Below are 19,575 nucleotides of genomic sequence, written 5' to 3'. Positions count from 1 at the left end.
TGAGTATTAGTTATAATTCATCTCTGTCTCTCTTCCACTGCATGCCTTTGTCCTACGTTTGTCCCCTCACCCCAAACTGGTTGCGACACACAGCCAAGCTTTTTCATGTTAACAGGGGTTTTTTCCTTCCGACTATTGCCAAAGCGCTAACTCACAGGCGATCATCTGATATTTACTGTTTTCTTCAAATTATTGCAAGGCCCAATTATTGTGTAATTTGGCATATCACAGGTTTTGTTCCTATTTCCCTTTACTGTCAGTACAAATACAGTATCGTAGACTATTGTCTGGTTTTGCATCATATTTTACATTAGACTTTTCTGCATTCTTGCAGTTTGGATTTCAGCAAATCCCAGGAGAATTTTAAACCTGCATTTTGTGTGTGCTCCACTGCGTGAATGTAAAAAAGTTTCACCCGTGCAGATAGAAACTAAACATACTGTAAGAAAGAAACTGTTTGAACAAATTCAAAACCTTGTACATGTACTATACGTTTCTAGAAATTTATTCACATTCAATCATGCACAGCAGCAGTTTTTACCTTTAGTCAGTATTGCCAGTAAAATAAATATCTTGTATCTACAGCTGGAAATATTTTTTAACATTCAAAAATATACTTCAAATTAAATTGTCTGTAGCTTACCACATCGTGCTGTTTCATACATTCTAGTCAACAGCATTACATAAATGTAAAGGACACTGTGAGGAATAACAAAGCTTTCACATAGTGTGACTCTGATAGAGCACTTTTTAAAGTGTGTGATATCTGGTGAGTTTCTAGAGCGTCTGAGGCTTCACTTTCATTGCTCCATACTGAGTCCAGCTCCAATCCTGATCCTGCACAGAGAAGCAACATATTCGCTCAGTACTTTTGTGCCAGTCTCCAATATTTAGCTGTTAATTAGTGCTCTAATAAAAAACAACTTGGTAATTTGCTGATATACATGAGCAGAACATAAAAACACATCTCTGCCATACCATAATACTGTGCTCCATCTCTTGGGTGGCGTCTTGCAGCAAAGACGTTAGCTGACTCAGATAACGTTGATTTTCATCAAGTAAATGATGAACTGTTTCACTGAAAGAAAAAACAGACTATAAGGAGGGTTGGGAGTCTTTTTTTTTTCCCACAAACTGAGATTTTAAAGACCAAAGAGTGACCTCTAGTGGCAGTTTTGTGCAAAAATTCATCTTCTAAACTACAGATAAAATCCTTACATTTGGGAGATAATCTCAAAACAATGTGACAGATTATTGTAGCTGTTAACTTCAGTAGTATTTTTCAGATATTAAACTGATCTCACCTGTCAGTGGAAGGCTGTGTAAGTGAAGGAGATGGAGAACTGCTCTGGGCCTGAAAACACAATCACACCCTGTATTAGCAACAGTCTCATTTGACTATATTCAAACCTTTATGTTCCCTAAACACTGCTCATCCCCAAGAATATTTTCTGCTGTGCCAACTATTAAATGCTTACACAGGCAATCTTGAGAAGGTACCAGAACTCTCTCTGTCTCGACACTTGCATCTGCATCACTACTGTTTCTGCAGTTGTTATGTTTTTTAACGCCTTCTCCAGTTTAGGGAACAAATCCATGATGCGCTGCTTACACACCAGAATTGTGCTACAGAGAAAGAGAAAGATGGAAAAAAAATCACACGTGGCCCACAGGGAACTGTAAAATTGTGCCTTAGGTGGGCTAAACTAGACATGTTTGTGTGTGTCTGTTAAAATTAAACTTGCCTCAGGTGGGTGTACATGTCTTTCAGCACTCTGTCCTGGTTCTGAACTGTCTGAAGAATGGTCTTTACCATGTCTGAACTGTCACTGTAGCCATGCGGAGGGTCAGAGGCTGCAGAAGACACACTTACACAATCATGTACATAAAATATTTGGATATACTACACAACTACCATAACTTCTGTTTTTTAATCTAAAAAAAATTTGAAAAATCTTTTGGGACCAAAATGATACATTTGATCAACAAGACCTTTTGCACAGTTTGTAACTTGTTTATTAGAAGCTTTATCAGAATTACCTGCACTCTAATTGGCAAAAAGCATCTCTGCTATTTTATTTTTGGAATGACTTGTACTTACTTTTGCATTTAGCCTTAAGTTGCTTGTAGAGTTCAATAGCCTTTTGCTCACTAAACAAGTAGAGAGAATAAACACATGCATACGGCAGTTATTTTTAAAGGATATGCTTACATTTCTCTCCAAATAATCATGTATGATAAAATCCCTCCGAAAAGTATTCTGATGTTTAGGTGAAGCTAATGTGGACAATTAAGACCATTTTCCATTTTTATTTTTCCCTTTTTCATTGTCTGCTTAAGCATAAAAGACACCAATACAATGTTTTACCAATGACTTCCATACAAACCAGTCTAAATAGGGATTTCTAAAGAGTAGTATAAACAATAAAGTAAATTATACAGTACATAAGCCTCCCTTAAAATATAATCCAGTTCTTACACTGGACTTTTACTATGGTGTTACAAGATACAAACTTATAATATAGTATAAGTTTGTATCACAGATATACTCACAGCTGCTCCATCACATCCCCTTGTCTCCTAGCAAAAGGACTCCTTTGGAGCTCCACAATCTCCGAATGTAGAGCCACTATCTCTTCATCCAGATACCCCACATCTGCAACCTGCAGAAAAAAACCAAAACCAAAACACTCTTAGCTGTCTTTAAACTTTAAAGAAAGTTTGTGAAGAATTACTGAATTTAAAACCGCCTCACCTTTGTAAATTCATCAGCTTTCTCTTCATTTTCATGCCATTTCTTCAGCATTTTTTCCGAAGCTTCAGATAACAACAACAGCACAACCATAAGATATAGTCAAGTTAAGACTTCAGTAATGAGTTAACAGTGTTGTAACAGGACAGTAGCATCCACTCACAGATCCCAGCCTTGCTCTGCTTGGTGTACTGCTCAAGGTCATGCTGGATGCTCGTCTTAAAGAAAGACAGTTTGGCTTGGAGCTGCTGCGACTGGGAGAACAGCATGTTCTTGTAGCGCGTTAAGTTGGTGTTGAAGCGTAGCAAACTCAGCCTACGTAGACACATACATGTTAAAATGTTTGAGTACCTGAATGCACACTGCTCCAAAAGACAATTACGGGATCACTCCTTCATCACAGTATTACACAAAGTCAGTTAAACTTAAGGAATAAAACATAAAGCATTGCAAATCTATTTCACCTGCTTTGGTGCAAATAAAAGTGGTGCCCTGTTCTCTTGAGATGAGATCAGGTTCTTCTAAGGCCCTCTCCAGCGCTCATTGTTCTCAATATCTCGTGGTATCTCTTGGTTTGCTGATGCTAACATCAATGACAAGTACACTTGCAAAATGCAAAGCTCAGTCAGGAGGGATAAGGAGAAAGCAATGGTCTTTGGCCACCACCTGCTAAACTTTTTGGGATTATCTTTTTCTGTCTTTTTAGCGCTCCTGTTGTCACTTTTATTTGCACCAAAGCAGGTGAAACAGGTTCACAGATTCACAGTTTGTCCCGTGTGCTTCCCAACTGGACAAACTGATGTAACCCACTTTGTGTTTTACTGATTTGACTTATTTACTGATTATCAAATGTTCAGGTAATTTCTTGAAGTAGTGCATTTTTTATGTGTGGTGTTTTATGCACTCACATAGCAGCCCTCTGCCCTTGGTATAGGCGATTGTAATCCTCTTTCAGTCCACAGATGTAGCTGACCGCTTCACCCCACACCTTTCTAAGAGCAGACAGTGGCAGCTGTGTCTTAGTCTCCCTCACTGAGACCATAGAGAGTACACAAAGTTAGTTAATACCACATTGATTTAGACACCACATTGAAACAATTTTGCTTCATGCTTCTAAAAAGCATTCACAAAGACCCAAATCTCATTATAATTATGCACACTGCCACCTAGGTTTGTTCACTTCCTGTAATTAACTTTTATGTAAACATTATGTAAGATCTCCATCAGTTAAGAACCTCATAAAGATATACTAATTTAACTAGATGTTTAAGACAGCTGAGGGATATTCATGGATCTGAGACTTTTAAAAGTTAAATAAATGGCTTCATGTAACCATTCACAATTTTCTTAGTCACTATCTTCCAAGGCTAAAAGACAATCTCCAAAGATCTGCTGAGTAATGTTTACGAGCTCAATATACAGTTTTATAGCTCACCAATAAAGTTGACACTGTCTGGCAAAGGTCTGGCAGTCAGCGGTCCAGAGTACTTGGTTAGGCTCTTATCAAACAGGTAGACTATAAAGGTGTCCCAGCCACGCTGAAAGCAGAGAATGAATATTGTTCTGGGTATAATCATGTGTTTAAGCAATGTTTAATGTTTAACTAATAATCATCGGTAATAACAAACACTCTCCTGCTGGATTATTCCAGAGACTGGAAACAAGTCATTCCTATATATTCAGCATTGTCAGTAATAACTGACTAATCTGACTTGCTTAATTTTTACTTCGCCCTTTGCTGGATTCAGCTGGAAACAGTCGATTCCAGTTAAATTTACCACACTGTTAAAACATGACAACAACAAAGCAGTTTAACTCTGGAAAAACCCCAATATTTCAAAACAACCAAAATGTTTAAGATGAAAAAAAAGTAGGTCACAGGTCTGCACCTGTTTCACATTTCATATTTGTTTTTATGTGTCACATACCAGTCCATCTGGCAGACAGTGTGCGAGCGGTCTTCGAGGGTCAAGGGAGATTCCCGTCTCCAACAGCAGCTCCTGACTCAGCGGGGGGATGTGACTCTGAGTCTGCGTCTGCAGGCTAAGCTGCAGGGAGTGTAAACTATCCTCAGCACCCAAAACCACTGAATGCAGCTGGGCTGAGGTCATATCCAACACATGAATGATCTGAAGAAATAAATATGCAGAATGACAGGCTTCTTTTGCTTGCTATCCTTTCTCAGTCCGGTCACATGTATAAAACCACAAAAGCATTCCATTTAACCTGGTTTAAGTGAGTCTAGCAAGGTTCAAAATGTTAACCTTCATGTTGAGAATATTCTGCAGAGCTGTGTAGAAGTACGGCTTGTTTGCGCCAGGATCCAGGCCGCCACCACGCATCGCAGGGTCCCACAATAACAACATTTGGAGAAGAGACTCGACTGGTTCCAGCAGCGGCCTTGAAACAAACTCAGAGAGGTCAGATGCTACTTATAATGAAAGAAGCTCAACTGTTGGGTACAAAAAGTGTCTTTTTAAGTCTACCTGCTGAGATTGTTGGGATATGGAAGATGTGTAGAAAATCTGACTTCTCCATTCATGTCTTCTACTGCCATGATGTCTTTGGGACCTTTGTTCTTGACTTTGCTTGTCCTACCAAAGCAGGAAAACACGTTAAAAACAAAGCCCATGCTCTCTCTTTACATTACTTCTACTTTTATTAACAGGTCTTCACATTACACAGGTGTTTTATCTATCTATGAAGAGGATAAATAACAGTAATTAAGGTAAAAATCCAGATAGGGAGCCCTAAATTTGTCATAAAGCCCCAGTAGAAACACAATAAAGGCAGATAATTCATCCATGAGGATGATACAAATGATATGAATCATATGTTCTGGCATTTTTGACCCAATTTTAAGGGACATTTTAGTGATACATGGTAGACAGCAGTATACACCACCATAACAAAAACACAAAATGAGTGAATATCTTCTGAATGAATGGTGCACCACTCCTCCAGTGGAGTCACAGAGACTTGAGTAAACATTGCACATTTTAGCTGCTGTGTCAGCAAGTGATGGAACAACACCTTACTAAGAGGCTTTATTTGTATTTACGTAGCACATCAGCTGCGTAGAGGTGTCAAAATCAGAACGTTTACCAGTGATGTTTCGATTTCTAGCCCCATATTTTTATTCCTAGATTCTACTGGGGTAGTTTTGCATGATTCAGTTCAAAATATTCATTATATCGTATTGGGTCACATCTCTTAATCTTTGAATTCAGATTCTTTCAGTCTCATTGCCATCGGTGTAAAGAAAATCGAGTATCTAGCCTTGCAATCTGCCTTTACGAACATTTGTGAAAGACTGGATTTCTCTAATCAGCTTGCTGAATTTTGAATGTGGCTCTGTTAAAGCTGTTGTCATCCACCATTACAACAAGTGAGTTTGTGAAATTTCTTTCAAGATTTTCCATGATCAACTATAAGTGGAATTACTGTAAAGCGGAAGTGTTTGGGAACAGCACCAACTCAGCCACAAAGTGGCAAACCATCTAAAGTTATAGAGTGGTCACCAAGTGCTGGGGCGGATAATTGCCAGCACTCTGCTGAATCATTAACTGCAGAGTTGTAAACCTGCAGTTAATGATAAAATCAACACAAAAACTGTGCCCCAGGAGCTTCGTGGCACAGGTTTCTATGGTGGAGCAGCTCCTGTAGGTTTTAGGAGTAGGTGGCCCGGTCCATATAGTGTATCTCTTACACTGGTGCAGCCCTTCAGTTCATCCGCTATCCAAAACAAATTGTTTTAACTTGTCTCCCTTTAGGCCAATTTTCTTCTGATTGCAAAAAAAATATGTGAACATTGGGTGGGTGGGAATTCAGTGTTCACAGCCAGAGTTATATGCCCAGTATGAACATATTATGGATATTCCCTCTTTCTGACATCATACAGAGGCAAGAGTACCTTGAGGTTTTGACTCAGATGTTACCTTGTACGTCATTTGGTCTCTTTATTTGAAATGTTGACCATGTTCACTCTGAAAATCTACCATTGTAACAGTATTTATATGACAAAAATAAGGAGAGGAATAATAAACTCTCACATTATAGAGGCTTTAATGGCCTTACTAATTTGGAAGTTCACTAACGCCCAGATTCCCGAGTATTCATGCATCGTTGCTATGTTGACTCACCATTGTACAGGCTGCATGTGGTGAAGAAAGGGGCGAAAGCCACAAGTGCATTCAAAGATTACTGTTCCAAAGCTCCAGTAGTCCACCGTTACAGTGTAAGGCTTGTTCTCAAACAGCTCTGGGGCCTGGCATACAGACAGACAAGTTAATAATAACAGGGTCTGATTTTTAACATATATTAAAAACACATTGACAGCAAAGGAATATATTTGTGAAACAACACTTACCAGATATTGGAGAGTTCCAACAAAGGATGTACAGAGACTGCCCTGATCTAAGTCTTTTGCATAACCAAGATCAATGATTTTATGCACGTGCTGGAGGAAACATATTTCCATAATGAAAGCAAGGAATACAAAGTCATATTATGTGTATTCAAAACTTGTGCGTGCATGTACAAAAGAAAAGCTAGTTTACCTTCCCATCAATCTCTTGCAAAACTATGTTCTCTGGCTTTAGGTCTCTGTGAATGACCTTATTTTCATGGAGATATTGAATACCAGAACCTGTAAAATTGTACAGATTATGCATCAATATGTATGACTTTTTTAAATAATGTAAAACTGATTAAAAATATTACCAATGTCACTGAGCAGTGCAAGGACTTCACTCTCCTTTAGGCCACAACAATTTTCTGGTTTATTCAGCACCTGAATAAAGAATTATATTGGTTACTTGGATACTTTAAAAGATAAAAAAGTGTTTAGGGTTTTTATTAAATATCCATGTGCTACCTTGCGTAGGTCTCCTTTTGAGCAATACTCCATGGCTAGCAGTGGTAGATCATTTATCGCAATGGAGCTCAACTCTGCTGGAACATCTCTGGCCTGAACAACATTCACGTGATTCAGCCTGCACATAAAGAGCACCAAACTTGCTGTCACAGTAGAAAACAACACAATGTACAGTGAAATAGGTTCAAATAACACCCTGTCTGTTCAAACAGACAATTACTGCTCACTTCTTCATGATCTGAATCTCTCTCGTCCAGCGGTCTTTGTTCTTAGAGTTCAGCTCCAGTCTGCAAAGTTTCACAGCAATCTTCTCTCCTGACTCCTGTTGCGAACACAGACAGGGAGTTAAAACAAATCAAAGGCACACCCGGTTCATGTTTTCAGAGATGTACAGATGGATGACAGAACTTACAAGGTGCTGGTATAGGTAGACGTGCCCAAAGCCTCCCGTCCCAAGTCTTTCCTTCATCTCCCAAGAGCCACAAGGCTGGCTCTGTTTGAGTGCAGCCCGCTCCATACTGTCAGATCTGCTGCAATCACCAGGCACCAGAGGTAGTTTGTAAGGGCCTTCAGCTATCAGAAAAAAAAAGTTTTTAGGTTATTATTTACATCTTATCTGTTAACAGGTAATGTTAGCGGTATGGTGCTCTGTACAGTATGCGTTTATGCAATAGTGCATTCTTATTCTATTCATTCTTATGTGAATAACAGAGGTGAGTAAATCCATTTAACATGGTTATCATATACCAATTTATATAATCTTCTACACTTGAAGCTAATTGCTTCTTATGTAGTTGTTGGTTTATTTTTTATGTTTTATTCCTGCTGTAATTACAGTAACTAAGGCTTTATAATACTGTAGCTAACTATCTGTTTTGGTCATTTGTTGTTGTGGGACGGTTGTAACGATTTAGTACCAGACTGATAACTCAGAGATAACTTGACTAGTTGTACATTCTTTTAAATTAAAAGCATAACCTGCTTCACAAATGTAATCAACTTACCTGTGCAGAAGCTCAGAGTCGGCAGAGGAGAGTTAGCTTACTTTGTGTGTGTCAGAGCATTGTTGCTTCAGTTAGCTTTAAGTGTTGTTTACGGGTCGTTTTCCTATGTAGTGTTTAAAATACACCGACTCAGCCCGCGAAAATTCACTTTTACCCTACTGGACCATCAAACAGGGCTTCAATGATGAAGTTTGCGTGGTAGTTCTTTCTGTAGTTTTGGCCGGCAGGCAACAACGACTGAAAAACAGCTCGACTTCGATGTAAAGTGAAAGTACACTCTCTCTGACAGGCAGGCGTAGTTTCTGCGCATGCGTAGCAGGCAGGCCCAGAACACATGGGGGTTTAGGTCTGTCCACTTGATGGGGGATTTCCAGGCAACTCAGTGAATAATGGGTCACGTTTTTCTTTTAATTTCACAAAATTATATATCAATATATATATATATGATGATCTGGGTTGTTTGCTTAACGACAAAAGCTGTACCAATTTCTTACCAAGAATAAATGTTTTTCTTTTAAAAAATAGTAATGTCTTCATTTCCTCACTAGGTGGTGCAATGTCTACAGCTAAAGTCAACCGGTACACTGCACAATCTGAAAGACAATAGGAATTTATATACAGCACTGTGCAGAAGTCTCGGCCACCCCTCACTGCCTAATATTTTACTTCCAAGGAGACAGAGGTTATTTTAATTTTAAAAGTGATCATGAGTAGTGGTTCTTAGAGTTTTTGAGGGTCTTTTAAAGTTTTTATCTGGAGATTGACTGCTTTTGACTCATTTTCAGTCTACTTCCTGTGCCTGACCGTTTTCAGTGGAATCTTTTACAGGTCACTTAACACTGACTTATGAATCATTCAAGCATAAAAACACTAACTGAAGTGATGAATCAGTGTTGTGGCTAAACGTAAAAGGCAACTTTACCACAACCTACCAAGCAATTTTAGATTCTCTCTTCGGGCTCTTTGTTACTAACGGCCTGTCACATAAACACATATTTAGCTCCCATTTAATTAGGTGATTATACAAAAAATACCAAAGATAACCCAGTTTGATGGGCATAAAATCACGGATTCCCAAAGAGTTATTAGTCTAAAACTCTATTGGTGATAAGAGGACAAAATAAGAAATAGCATAAATACCTAGAGCAGATGATGTAATAAATAAATAGAGATTGTATTGTCTGGGATAAATTACAATTTCATAATTTCTTGTAACATGAGCTCAAAGAAGAAGTACAATAAATGAGGCAATGTGATTGCACCATTTAAAATGTGATTACAAGCTGATGTAATGACAAAGTAGTGTTGATACTCCTTCCTGCAGCTGTCTTTTCTGTTGTTGCATTTGCTGTCGGGTTTTAAAAACCAGACAGATTTCATTAATCAAAGTATGTGATTGCGTGCAGGTGGGTCTTTTTCAAAACTGCTTACTTTTGAAATTCTCAAAACCTTTCTTATAATAATTTCCCTGAAAAGCAGAAGTGAGTAATTCGTGATTGAATACAGAGAACCTGAGAACATAGGTGACACAAATTTCTCATTAATCCACTATTCATGTTTTATTTTAAGTCAAGTCAAATATATTTATATAGAAGAGAGAAAGAGAACAGCTGTTGATCAAAGTGTTACACATCTAAATGAATCAAATAACTTAAAATGATGTGGAAAAAATGACAGAATTTAAGGAGGGAAACATAAAGTGAAAGTACCTCAGTAAACAGAAGACATCTAAATAAAAATTATTATATTAGTCAAGTCTGGATAACAGGAAGGCATGGATAGCTCTCTCAAAGACTCTGAAACAGAGGAATGGCTTCACTTCTGCAAGTAGCTATGGATGGAAGAAGCATTACTCTGTTAATGTGTGAAACGTTAGATTAAATTTGCTCAAAGTGTGCTAAATTGTAAAAGAACTGAGGTCAGGACCACCCAATGCAATTACTTCTGTGTTTTGGTAATCTCAGTTGAAAAAATTTAAAGGAATCCATGACTTACCATCTTCCAGACAGATCTGTAAGGCCTTCAAAGAAATCATGGATTATGCTTCAGTAGCAGGTAAATCTGTGAGTCATCTGCATACCAAAGAAATGAGATCGAGAGGGGATTTTTTAAACTAAGCCCTGGACTTGCAATAAATTAAAGGATGGTGTAAGAGGTGTGATAAAGCTATTCCTCTTTAAAAGAATCTATATTGAAATGCAAAAAAAAGAGAAAAATAAAAATAATAATTAACTTCTAAAATTAAAAAGTACAAAACTCAGATATGAATTCTGATTATTTAAAGATGATTCAGTCAGAAGTGCATGCATTTCTGCAAAGTTACTCTATTCAAATATGGTACAAGATGGAAAAAATATGAATCTGCTTTTGTTCTGTGAAGGTGTGTGTCATTATCACCTCTTCCACTTTATTCACACAGATGTTTATCATGGTTCCCATTGGTCTAAAAGTGTATAAGCTAGAAAACCAACAGGATATGACATGAAAGCTAAAGAAGAATACGTCATGTTGGCGTGTCATATAAAGACTAGTGTGTGGGAAAAGCATAGATAAAAACTTACTTTAAGCTACTCAATAATTGGAAACGAAAGAAAATTCAAAGAAATGTTATTTTATTTAAGTAAAACAATTCAATACTGCATTTTTGTACTAAAAGAAGACCCACCCTTTATTTACAGTAGCATTACCTCTTACCATTGTAGCTCAATAGTAATAATTAAAAGATTAACAGTCCAAAAGAACTGTGCAAGAGTAAATCAAAGGCATAAAAACGAAACTCCTGGAGTCAAAATGACAAAATCAACACTTCGGGTTGCAGCTGACTCCAGCCACAACTATCCTGGGTTTCCCAGGGTTGGGTAATTTTAACATGTAGTTCCCCTTTTGGCTGAACACCTGGCCGTGTTAGTTAAATTAGGCTTTTATTGCATATCTCCTTTCAGAGGCAGTAATGTCTTGGCTTACCGTTTCATTGTGCTGGACATGAGTCCCAAACATTTTGCACAAAGTGCAAAATTTGGCTATCATCATCATCATCAAAGAGGAAGCGTGACTAACACAAGCATCAAATGAGGTAATTTGTTCAGTCAAGAAATTTCCAAATAAAATTCATAACAATGGCTATTGTTGTACAGGAAATAGTATGAGGCTGTTAGTGCGCAGAAACAATGAGAACTTTAACAGCTGCTGCTTTTCTTTTCTTTTTTACAAGCAAACATAGGTGCAATTTGTGAGGGGTGGGAGGTTGTTTGGGTTTTTTGTTTTTAGTAATAAAGATATAAAAGTCTATAAAAAAGAACTGGTAAAAATGTTTTTCTTTTAAATTTATCATTCTTCAGCAGAGATTATAAATTAATGCAGCAAGGAAAAAGAATATAAAAGGCTGTACAGTCAGTTTTTCATTGTTATTAAATTTGCCTCTGTACACCTCCATGGTTGATTTTTAAATAAGATTAACTTTAATTTAGGTTTAATTTGAGGTGTTTTTATTTTAAAAAATTGCAATTTTTGTAGTAAGGCTCAAAGTAATTGGATGATTGACTTGAAAACAGTTACACGGCCAGCTGAGCCCACACATTTGGTAGCTTTTCACTAGAACTGTCAATACAAGTACAAAGAGTTGTTGGTGCACATGAAGGAGGCCATCATTAGGCTGAAAAATGAAAACAAATCAATTAGGGAGAGAAAAACTTTAAGAGTGGCAAAGTCAACAATCTGTAGACCCACAGGACTGCTTCGGTGATCATTGCAGATTTATTTCCATAATTAAAAAACAGTTTCATAACATGCAATAAAGTCAATAACATGATCTACAATCAAGAGAGGATTTCATGAATGCAAATACTGAGGGTTTAAAACTGTCAGTATCTGCATGTTCCAGAAAACATCTAAACTAAAAGAGCCTGCGCGATTAAAAAAAACAACAACATATCTTTGGACAGATAAAACCAAAACTTAACTTGTCCCAGAGTGGCTGGAAGAAAAATGCATCAAGAAAGAGAGGCAGATTATTAAACTTTGTCTATGTCCAAACTGACTGTACGTAGAAGTTTGACATTGCATTTTTAATGGTTAATACATTTGAAATCACTTTTTCCAAATAAATAAAAAAATCTTTGTTTGCTATTTTGACAGTCTATAGACTTTAAGGCTCTGCTATAACACACACAGCTAGGACAAACATACAGAGTCCGTCAGAGCTTAACATAATAGATTTAGAGCCTTAGACTAATCTCTGAGCACAGTCACTGTAATGTCATGAAAGCAGTACAGACGACATTAAGCAACCATTGTCAGATTTTCAGAACTTTCATGTAAGCTCCATGTACACGAAAAGATTATGAAAAATGATGTACAGATTAGAGACTTATTCTTACATTTTGCAATTTATTAAACTTATTGTTACATTTTTTTTCTTTTTTGTGGTCTTATTTTACGTTTTTTTTGTTGTTGTTTTGTTTTTTGTAACCGACTCTGTCCACAAATTCTGGACAGCAATTCTTCAATCACATGTTTCAGTGTACACATGACCAATTTTGGATATATATATATATTTTTATTTTTCTTAAGAGGAAGGGGCTGTTCACTGGATGTGTGTCACAGGACATGACAAATTCCCTCCCACTTGCAGTCACGGTAATTTAAAAGGGAGGAAACACAAGCAGAGTCACAGCAGAAACACCAGAACAACCATCAGTGTGAGCCTGAGTACTTAAACAGTGCAGGTGCATATCAGAAGATACAGAGAGGAGAGTCAACTGGAAGAAATAATAGTCTTCATTGGCACTGAAAGTCTGGAATTAAAGGTAAACACTTCTCTTGCAAAGTGTCTTAGACTTTTAGACAGTCAGCTGTTTTAGTTATATTTAAGAATGAACATGATTTCTTAGATATGAAGCTGTTTGATGTCAAACACAGCGCACTGAAAGTTAACCACACAATTATTTTCTTATGTCATTATCAAATTGACATTGTGTTCTTAGAATATCTAGAAATTCATAGTTTGAACTGCACACATTGCAATAATAATGTGATATAAGGTTGTGCGCAGACTTTACTGTTAATCAGCGTAGATATTATGCTGTTTGTAGTGCTAGATTGTTTAAAGTCTGCACACGATGGACATCCTCTATCTGTCGCTCTCACATTAAAACCTCAAGAATGCAGCGTTTCGTCAGGAAGCTAAATATCTATGTCAGTGGCATGGTAAAGAACATGAGGTGTTTTCCTTGTGTTTGTATGTTGAATATTGAACTGGTTTGGCATGACATTAAACATTTCGTCACTCTTCACATTTAAAAACCGGAGCAAGAAAGCACACGGTTTCGTAGCGGTCACACGTCTCCGTCATGTGTTGAACGATAAGCACCATATAAGGGGACAGCAAGTTTCCTTCCATTTACCCACGATTGTTGTGTTCCTTTTCTGTAAATTCACAGACAAAAATATCCCCCAAAAACAGAAGTAAAACAAGAAGTGAAGATGAATCTCTTTGTCCTCGTTGCCATCCTTGCAGCGGTCAGCGTGGATGTGGTAAGAGGTGGTTTAAGAGCTATTCTGATGGAGGTCAGAAGGTTTTTAATTTTTCAGTATGACTAAGTTTCTCTATGCTTCTTTCAGGCTTTTTCACAAAGATCATCCAAACAAGCAAGACGTAAGTCATTTCAGTGGGTTTAGGTAAAGTTCTTAAGGTTTATACTTTGACAGCATGCATTAAATGTTCTCACCCCTCTTTGTGCTGTGATCTGCAGAACGGTGTCTGTCTGGAGATGGGAGTGAATACAGAGGAAATATTGACAAGTCATCCACCGGTCGCACGTGTCTCTACTGGAACAGGGTTAAACCTCAATGGAAAAATGTAAATGGACTTGGCAGACATCGTTACTGCAGGTATGCTTTGGGCTACCAATGTGATGTTTTTATACTGTATGTCTGACAACAGGTAACCCATGTTTAATATGATTGTACTTGAACATTAGGAATCCTGACAATTCTGACATGCCATGGTGCTATGTCACAAGAGAAAGAAGGACTGTGAAAGAATACTGTGATATTCCCACATGTAAGTCTCATATTGGTGATTTACTTTTTCTATTTGCTATATTTTATTGAAGATTGGTTTGAATTTTTCTAATGCTTTCTGTTTTCTATTCCAACAAAGGTTTTGCACCACTACAGACGCCTCCTCAACTACCTGTAGATACAGGTAATTTTGTTGTTTAAATCCAGTTTTTCCTAAATCACAAGGTATGATTCTCTTTATTAGCTCCCGCTGACTTATCCCATGTGTCCTTCCAGAGAAAACATGTGGAGAGACATCTGAGAGGAGGATTCATAAAATTGTAGGAGGCTCTTTCACACCTATAGAGTCGCAGCCATGGGTTGCTGCCATTTTTCATAAGCGCTATGGCTTCCTCTGTGGTGGCACTCTCATTTCACCAAGCTGGATTCTCACTGCAGCTCACTGCTTCTCTGATGGGTGAGAAAACAAAGCACTGTGTTATTTCCTCCCATGAAGTCATCGCACTGTAATTTCAAAATCATTCATGTTGGTGTGTGACATGTTTACACATTTGTGTGTTTGGTTTTTGTTCAGTGAGAATACCAAACTCACACATCTGTCCATATACCTGGGAAAGAGTGCCATTAATGAAACGAATGCCAGTAGTGAGCAGAAGTTTGCTGTGGAAAGACTCATCATGCATGAAGGATATAATGATATTACCTATAATAACGACATAGGTGAGCACAAACTCTGTTGTGACTAAACTGTGCATATACACATATAAAGAACTGCTCTGAGCACAGAACTTACGGGTGTTTTTATTTTTACATTTCAGCTCTGATTAAGCTCAAAAGCAGAGATGGAGGACGTGCAGCTAAATCAGCTTCTGTACGCATAGCTTGCCTTCCTCCATTTCACACTGAGCTACCTCCTGGATTTACCTGCACCATCGCAGGATTTGGGAAGGAGAGCGCAGGTTAGTAGTACAGGACCTCCATCCTTTAGACTGAGCTCTGCTCTCTCAACCTTTTCTCACATTTGACACTTTGTTGCAGGCTCATTCCAGTTCTCACAGTATCTGAAAAAGGCTGAGGTAAAACTGATGTCCAACGCTGACTGTAGCAAAGATGTGCACTACGGAAAACGCATCACTGAAAACATGTTCTGTGCTGCGAGCCCCGACTGGAGCACTGATGCCTGCAAGGTAAGGACAGGGCGCAGGGTATGCCATGGGAAACAAGACATTTGAGCTGGCTTTAAATATATACATCAAAAGAGAAGTGAGTTAGAAGAAGTGGTAACTTGAATTGCAGCATGCATCATAACCTTTGACAGCTTTAAAGCGGATCTGAAGAGTAGTTCTTCCTCTTCTTGAAGAAACTTGCTAACATTGAAAAGTGCTGAATAGCATAATGTCAGATGAGTTACCTTTAGGTTAAAATTTGTTGCTAGTTGTCAACGTCAAGACATGTCAAGGGTTACCTTCTGAGTATATTTTCACAGTTTTCACATGAAAATATTTGTTTGTCAGGGAAAAACTGAATCAGAAAACAAAATAATGATAAACCTGGAAATTTTATTTAACACCTGGCTGTTTTGCCCTTTTCCGCAGGGAGACTCTGGCGGTCCTTTGGTGTGTGGAGCATCAGGTCGGATGTTTCTGTTCGGCGTGGTGAGCTGGGGTGAGGGCTGTGCCTTGAAAAATAAACCAGGTGTCTACACAAAGGTCACCAACTACAACACATGGATCGCAGGAAAAACAGGACTCATCAAATACGCAAAAGGACTGATGTATCCCCTGAAATGAAACTGTCCCAGAATCGTATTTATTTATTAATTGTTCCCTAAAGGCAGCAGGCATTTTGCACATGCAAGCAAGTGCAGATGTTGCAGGTTTTGTTCTGAGAGCAGCTACCATCGCTTACTGTGAACATGTTTTTGCACTGAAACGATTTAATGTAAATATTTAAAAAGAGTATTTTAAAAACTGCTTTAATTGTTGGTTGCATTATATATTTTTATTACTTGTGCATTTTCAGGTATTCTGCATATTTATTATTGACTTTTAAAATAAGCAATTAGGAAACATATTTATGTCAAATAATTTAATTTCATATAAAAGGCTGGTCCTGCTGTTGATGAAAAAATATATATATAATAAAAGCTTATTTATCAACTCATTTTTACTGTCTCTTTTATCCCTGGGTTACATGTATAACAAATGGCAAGGCCACTTGTTTTCCTGTTATACAGAAATAAAGAATTCCACCCGAGTAGCTGAATCAGACTAAGCTAAAGAGTCCCAAAGTCAAACACCAGAGGGCACTGTTGTGTGAAATTTTCGTTTTTTAGCCTCAAAATAAAGATCACAAAAGTATTTTAGAGCAAACAATAGTGACGTCTGATCTGTTTCATATCTGATCTGTGTGCTGTGTAGCAGTTTGGAGACAGAACTCAATAGACTGGAAACACAACAGGGGTCAAAACAAGACACCCGACTAGATAAACTGCTTTGCATTTGTCTTCTGTCACAGATAAAGCATTCTTTGTTGCCATCTTCAGTCTGCTGTAGATTGACATCCAACCACTCCCACATGCCCTGTACTATAACTTCAACCACTCCTGCTCTTCCTGCTCACTTGTTTCCCATACCCTACCTAGCTGTGGTTTTCCAGACTTTTAGAAACCTGGCGCTTGCAGAGGCATACTCTGTGACTGCATCTGCTAAAACTTCCTTACCTTACCTCATTATCCTGCTGTACCTGTAACACAGATGAACTGTCTGGACTTGAATCTGTGTTTCTAGCCCCAATTTATTATTTAGGCAAAGGCTAAAAATGCATTTGAATACAAACAATTTTTTAAAAAAAAGATAATGCATGAATGGTTAATAAGAAACAAAAGTCTTGAGCTCGATTCGCACGTCAACAGATTAACAATGTTTATCTTTTACACTTGGACACAATTAAGTATGTGACATTTGGTAATTTAAACCAGGAAATGTCATCATGTGATGGTGCTGGATAAAATGTCAGGAGATTACTAAATAAGAACATTCATCCTTACGAATGTGTAGACCGCAAATAAAATTCAAGGAACCTAATCAATTATTAATTGAAGCATTTCTATAAAAACAACAAATGTCAAGCTGTTGACAGTTCTCAGTGAAAGTGAACTCAGGAGATCTTCAAAGTCATTATGCTAAATCCTCAACTCATCTTGTTGCAAAGGAAAACATATATACTGAACTATTGCATGCACTCATCACCACCGTTTATTGCTTCCAAGTGGTCTTCTCTGACTGTTGGCTACTTTTTCATTTATTTTCAGTCGACTTCTTCTACCTGACAACTTTCAGAGAAGAATGTTTTTCTTTGCTTATTAAGCCACTTAACACTGACCTATGAATCATTCAAGTATAAAAAAACATCTAATTAAAAGGATTAACCAGTGTTTTCCCTACACATAACAAACAGTTTAGCAAAGAAATTTTAAACTGTATCTTTAGTGACTTTGTTACAATCAGCCTGTTGCAAAAACAAACCATTTATTCTTATTATAACAGGCATAAAATTATATTTTTTGCACCAACACGGTGATTCACCGAGAGCTATTAGCTGAAAACGTGTCATACACCAGCACAATGTGATTTGTGTCCTTGAGGAAACTGGTCAAGTGGAAGACAAAAGAAGAAGTAGCAGGCCTAAAATAACATCTACAGCAAATGAACGATATCTGAAAGTTGCATCTTTAAGAAATAGCAAAAAATCCAGCAAATCCCTGACACCAGATGTGAAAAATACAACTGGGCCTTCAGGTGATCCATCTACTTTTCACTAAAGCCTTATCAGAAATGGTCTCAGTGGAGGGGTGGTTGTCAAGAAGCCATTCTTAATGAAGGGAATGGGGGAGAAAAGGCTGAGGTATGCCAAATTACACAAGACGCAGTTCAAACAGGTGTGATGGATCCAAATTTTACATTTTTGGTTAAAATTGTTGTTAATATGTATGGAGCAGGTCAGGAGAAAGCACAGCAGTGCATGTCTACTGTAAACCACAGCAGAGAAAATGTCAGGGTTTGGACATCTTTCACTGGAAATCTTTCCAAAAGTGATGGAATACAGAACATAGAAAAGTACCATGCATTACCATGTAACACTATCTGAAAAGCATCTGATTAGATCAAGGGTGACTAAAGACATTTGCACAGCACTGCATGTTGTAGTGGTATAGTAAGAACCTGTGGCTTATGTGCAAGTGCAGGCAGTGCTACTAAACATGGTTCTGCTGCACAGTGGCCAAACCTCATATCTTCTCAGACATACAGCATGACTCACAATATGACCACATACCACAACAACAATCACTCAAAAAGAAATATTTGAAGGGAGCACTAAGCATCACTGCTCCAGCCATGATATGCAGATTAAGTGCAATGAAAGCATCAGAATACACAGTGTTGCTGTGAACAACCACAACATCCAGTTGGTCATTGTGTCATTTCTGAGCACATACTCTAAAGCCTCTCTTAACAACCTGCAGCAATGTTTTCTTTCAAAGTCTGTTTGGACAAGTCCACATATACAGATAGTTCACAGCAGGGCTACTGGAGCCAATCAGAGACTGTCCTACCCCTCCTCAATTACTCATAGACACCAGTTTACTTTATTGCATCTCCTACTCTGCCTCAGTCCGTATATGGTTTGGAGATGCAGTGAGTACAACTCTTACTCCTCTTTAAGGACAATTCCTGAGATGAGAGGACATTTGTGGGGTCATTTCTAACCAGTCCACTATGTCTGATTTGGGAGGGTTAACCTTTTGTCCACATGCATCCACACTTGGTTGCAGGCTCTTTGGTTAATCTGGGGTCTTGAGGTTATGAATACTGCAGTTTTTGCTGCTGGGTTCGCCACTTTCCCTAACAGAGATTCAATTA

At 37.9% G+C, this 19,575-nt stretch overlaps 2 protein-coding genes across 2 annotated transcripts; one reads left to right on the top strand and one right to left on the bottom strand.

Annotated features, from left to right (window-relative positions):
* Positions 1-489: 489 nt before the first annotated feature.
* On the bottom strand, positions 490-8,926 carry LOC120715065 (inhibitor of nuclear factor kappa-B kinase subunit alpha-like). Its single transcript, XM_040001855.1, has 22 exons — positions 8,633-8,926; positions 8,041-8,201; positions 7,856-7,950; positions 7,629-7,746; positions 7,475-7,544; positions 7,312-7,400; positions 7,122-7,211; positions 6,895-7,019; positions 5,239-5,346; positions 5,017-5,152; positions 4,681-4,881; positions 4,188-4,290; positions 3,661-3,784; positions 2,916-3,067; positions 2,756-2,817; positions 2,554-2,663; positions 2,102-2,151; positions 1,746-1,854; positions 1,479-1,626; positions 1,305-1,354; positions 979-1,078; positions 490-837 (listed from the first exon to the last, which is right to left on the bottom strand). Exons 2-22 carry the CDS (start codon positions 8,143-8,145, stop codon positions 778-780), a joined length of 2,205 nt encoding a protein of 734 aa, XP_039857789.1. The 5' UTR covers positions 8,146-8,201; positions 8,633-8,926; the 3' UTR covers positions 490-777.
* A 4,349-nt stretch (positions 8,927-13,275) lies between these two features.
* Positions 13,276-17,465, top strand: plaua (plasminogen activator, urokinase a). Its single transcript, XM_040001900.1, has 11 exons — positions 13,276-13,437; positions 14,071-14,164; positions 14,252-14,285; positions 14,383-14,521; positions 14,611-14,693; positions 14,793-14,837; positions 14,930-15,110; positions 15,228-15,373; positions 15,472-15,612; positions 15,692-15,840; positions 16,249-17,465. Exons 2-11 carry the CDS (start codon positions 14,114-14,116, stop codon positions 16,441-16,443), a joined length of 1,164 nt encoding a protein of 387 aa, XP_039857834.1. The 5' UTR covers positions 13,276-13,437; positions 14,071-14,113; the 3' UTR covers positions 16,444-17,465.
* The last annotated feature ends 2,110 nt before the right edge of the window (positions 17,466-19,575 follow it).

Source organism: Simochromis diagramma, unplaced genomic scaffold, assembly GCF_900408965.1.
Source record: "Simochromis diagramma unplaced genomic scaffold, fSimDia1.1 OVJJ01000421.1, whole genome shotgun sequence".
NCBI classification, from domain to species: domain Eukaryota; kingdom Metazoa; phylum Chordata; class Actinopteri; order Cichliformes; family Cichlidae; genus Simochromis; species Simochromis diagramma.
The sequence above is the reverse complement of the archived record's forward strand: the minus strand, read 5'-3'. Positions and strand labels throughout refer to the sequence as shown.

Bases quoted from the DNA above. Each gene is read 5' to 3' on its own strand.
- LOC120715065 (XM_040001855.1), bottom strand. From the start codon at position 8,145: ATGGAGCGGGCTGCACTCAAACAGAGCCAGCCTTGTGGCTCTTGGGAG. The intron at 7,401-7,474 runs GTAATATTTTTA...ACAATTTTACAG, and splicing joins TGCACTGCTCAGTGACATTG to GTTCTGGTATTCAATATCTC. The intron at 3,068-3,660 runs GTGAGTGCATAA...GTGTCTACGTAG, and splicing joins CAAGGGCAGAGGGCTGCTAT to GCTGAGTTTGCTACGCTTCA.
- plaua (XM_040001900.1), top strand. From the start codon at position 14,114: ATGAATCTCTTTGTCCTCGTTGCCATCCTTGCAGCGGTCAGCGTGGAT. The intron at 14,165-14,251 runs GTAAGAGGTGGT...TGCTTCTTTCAG, and splicing joins CAGCGGTCAGCGTGGATGTG to GCTTTTTCACAAAGATCATC. The intron at 14,694-14,792 runs GTAAGTCTCATA...ATTCCAACAAAG, and splicing joins ATACTGTGATATTCCCACAT to GTTTTGCACCACTACAGACG.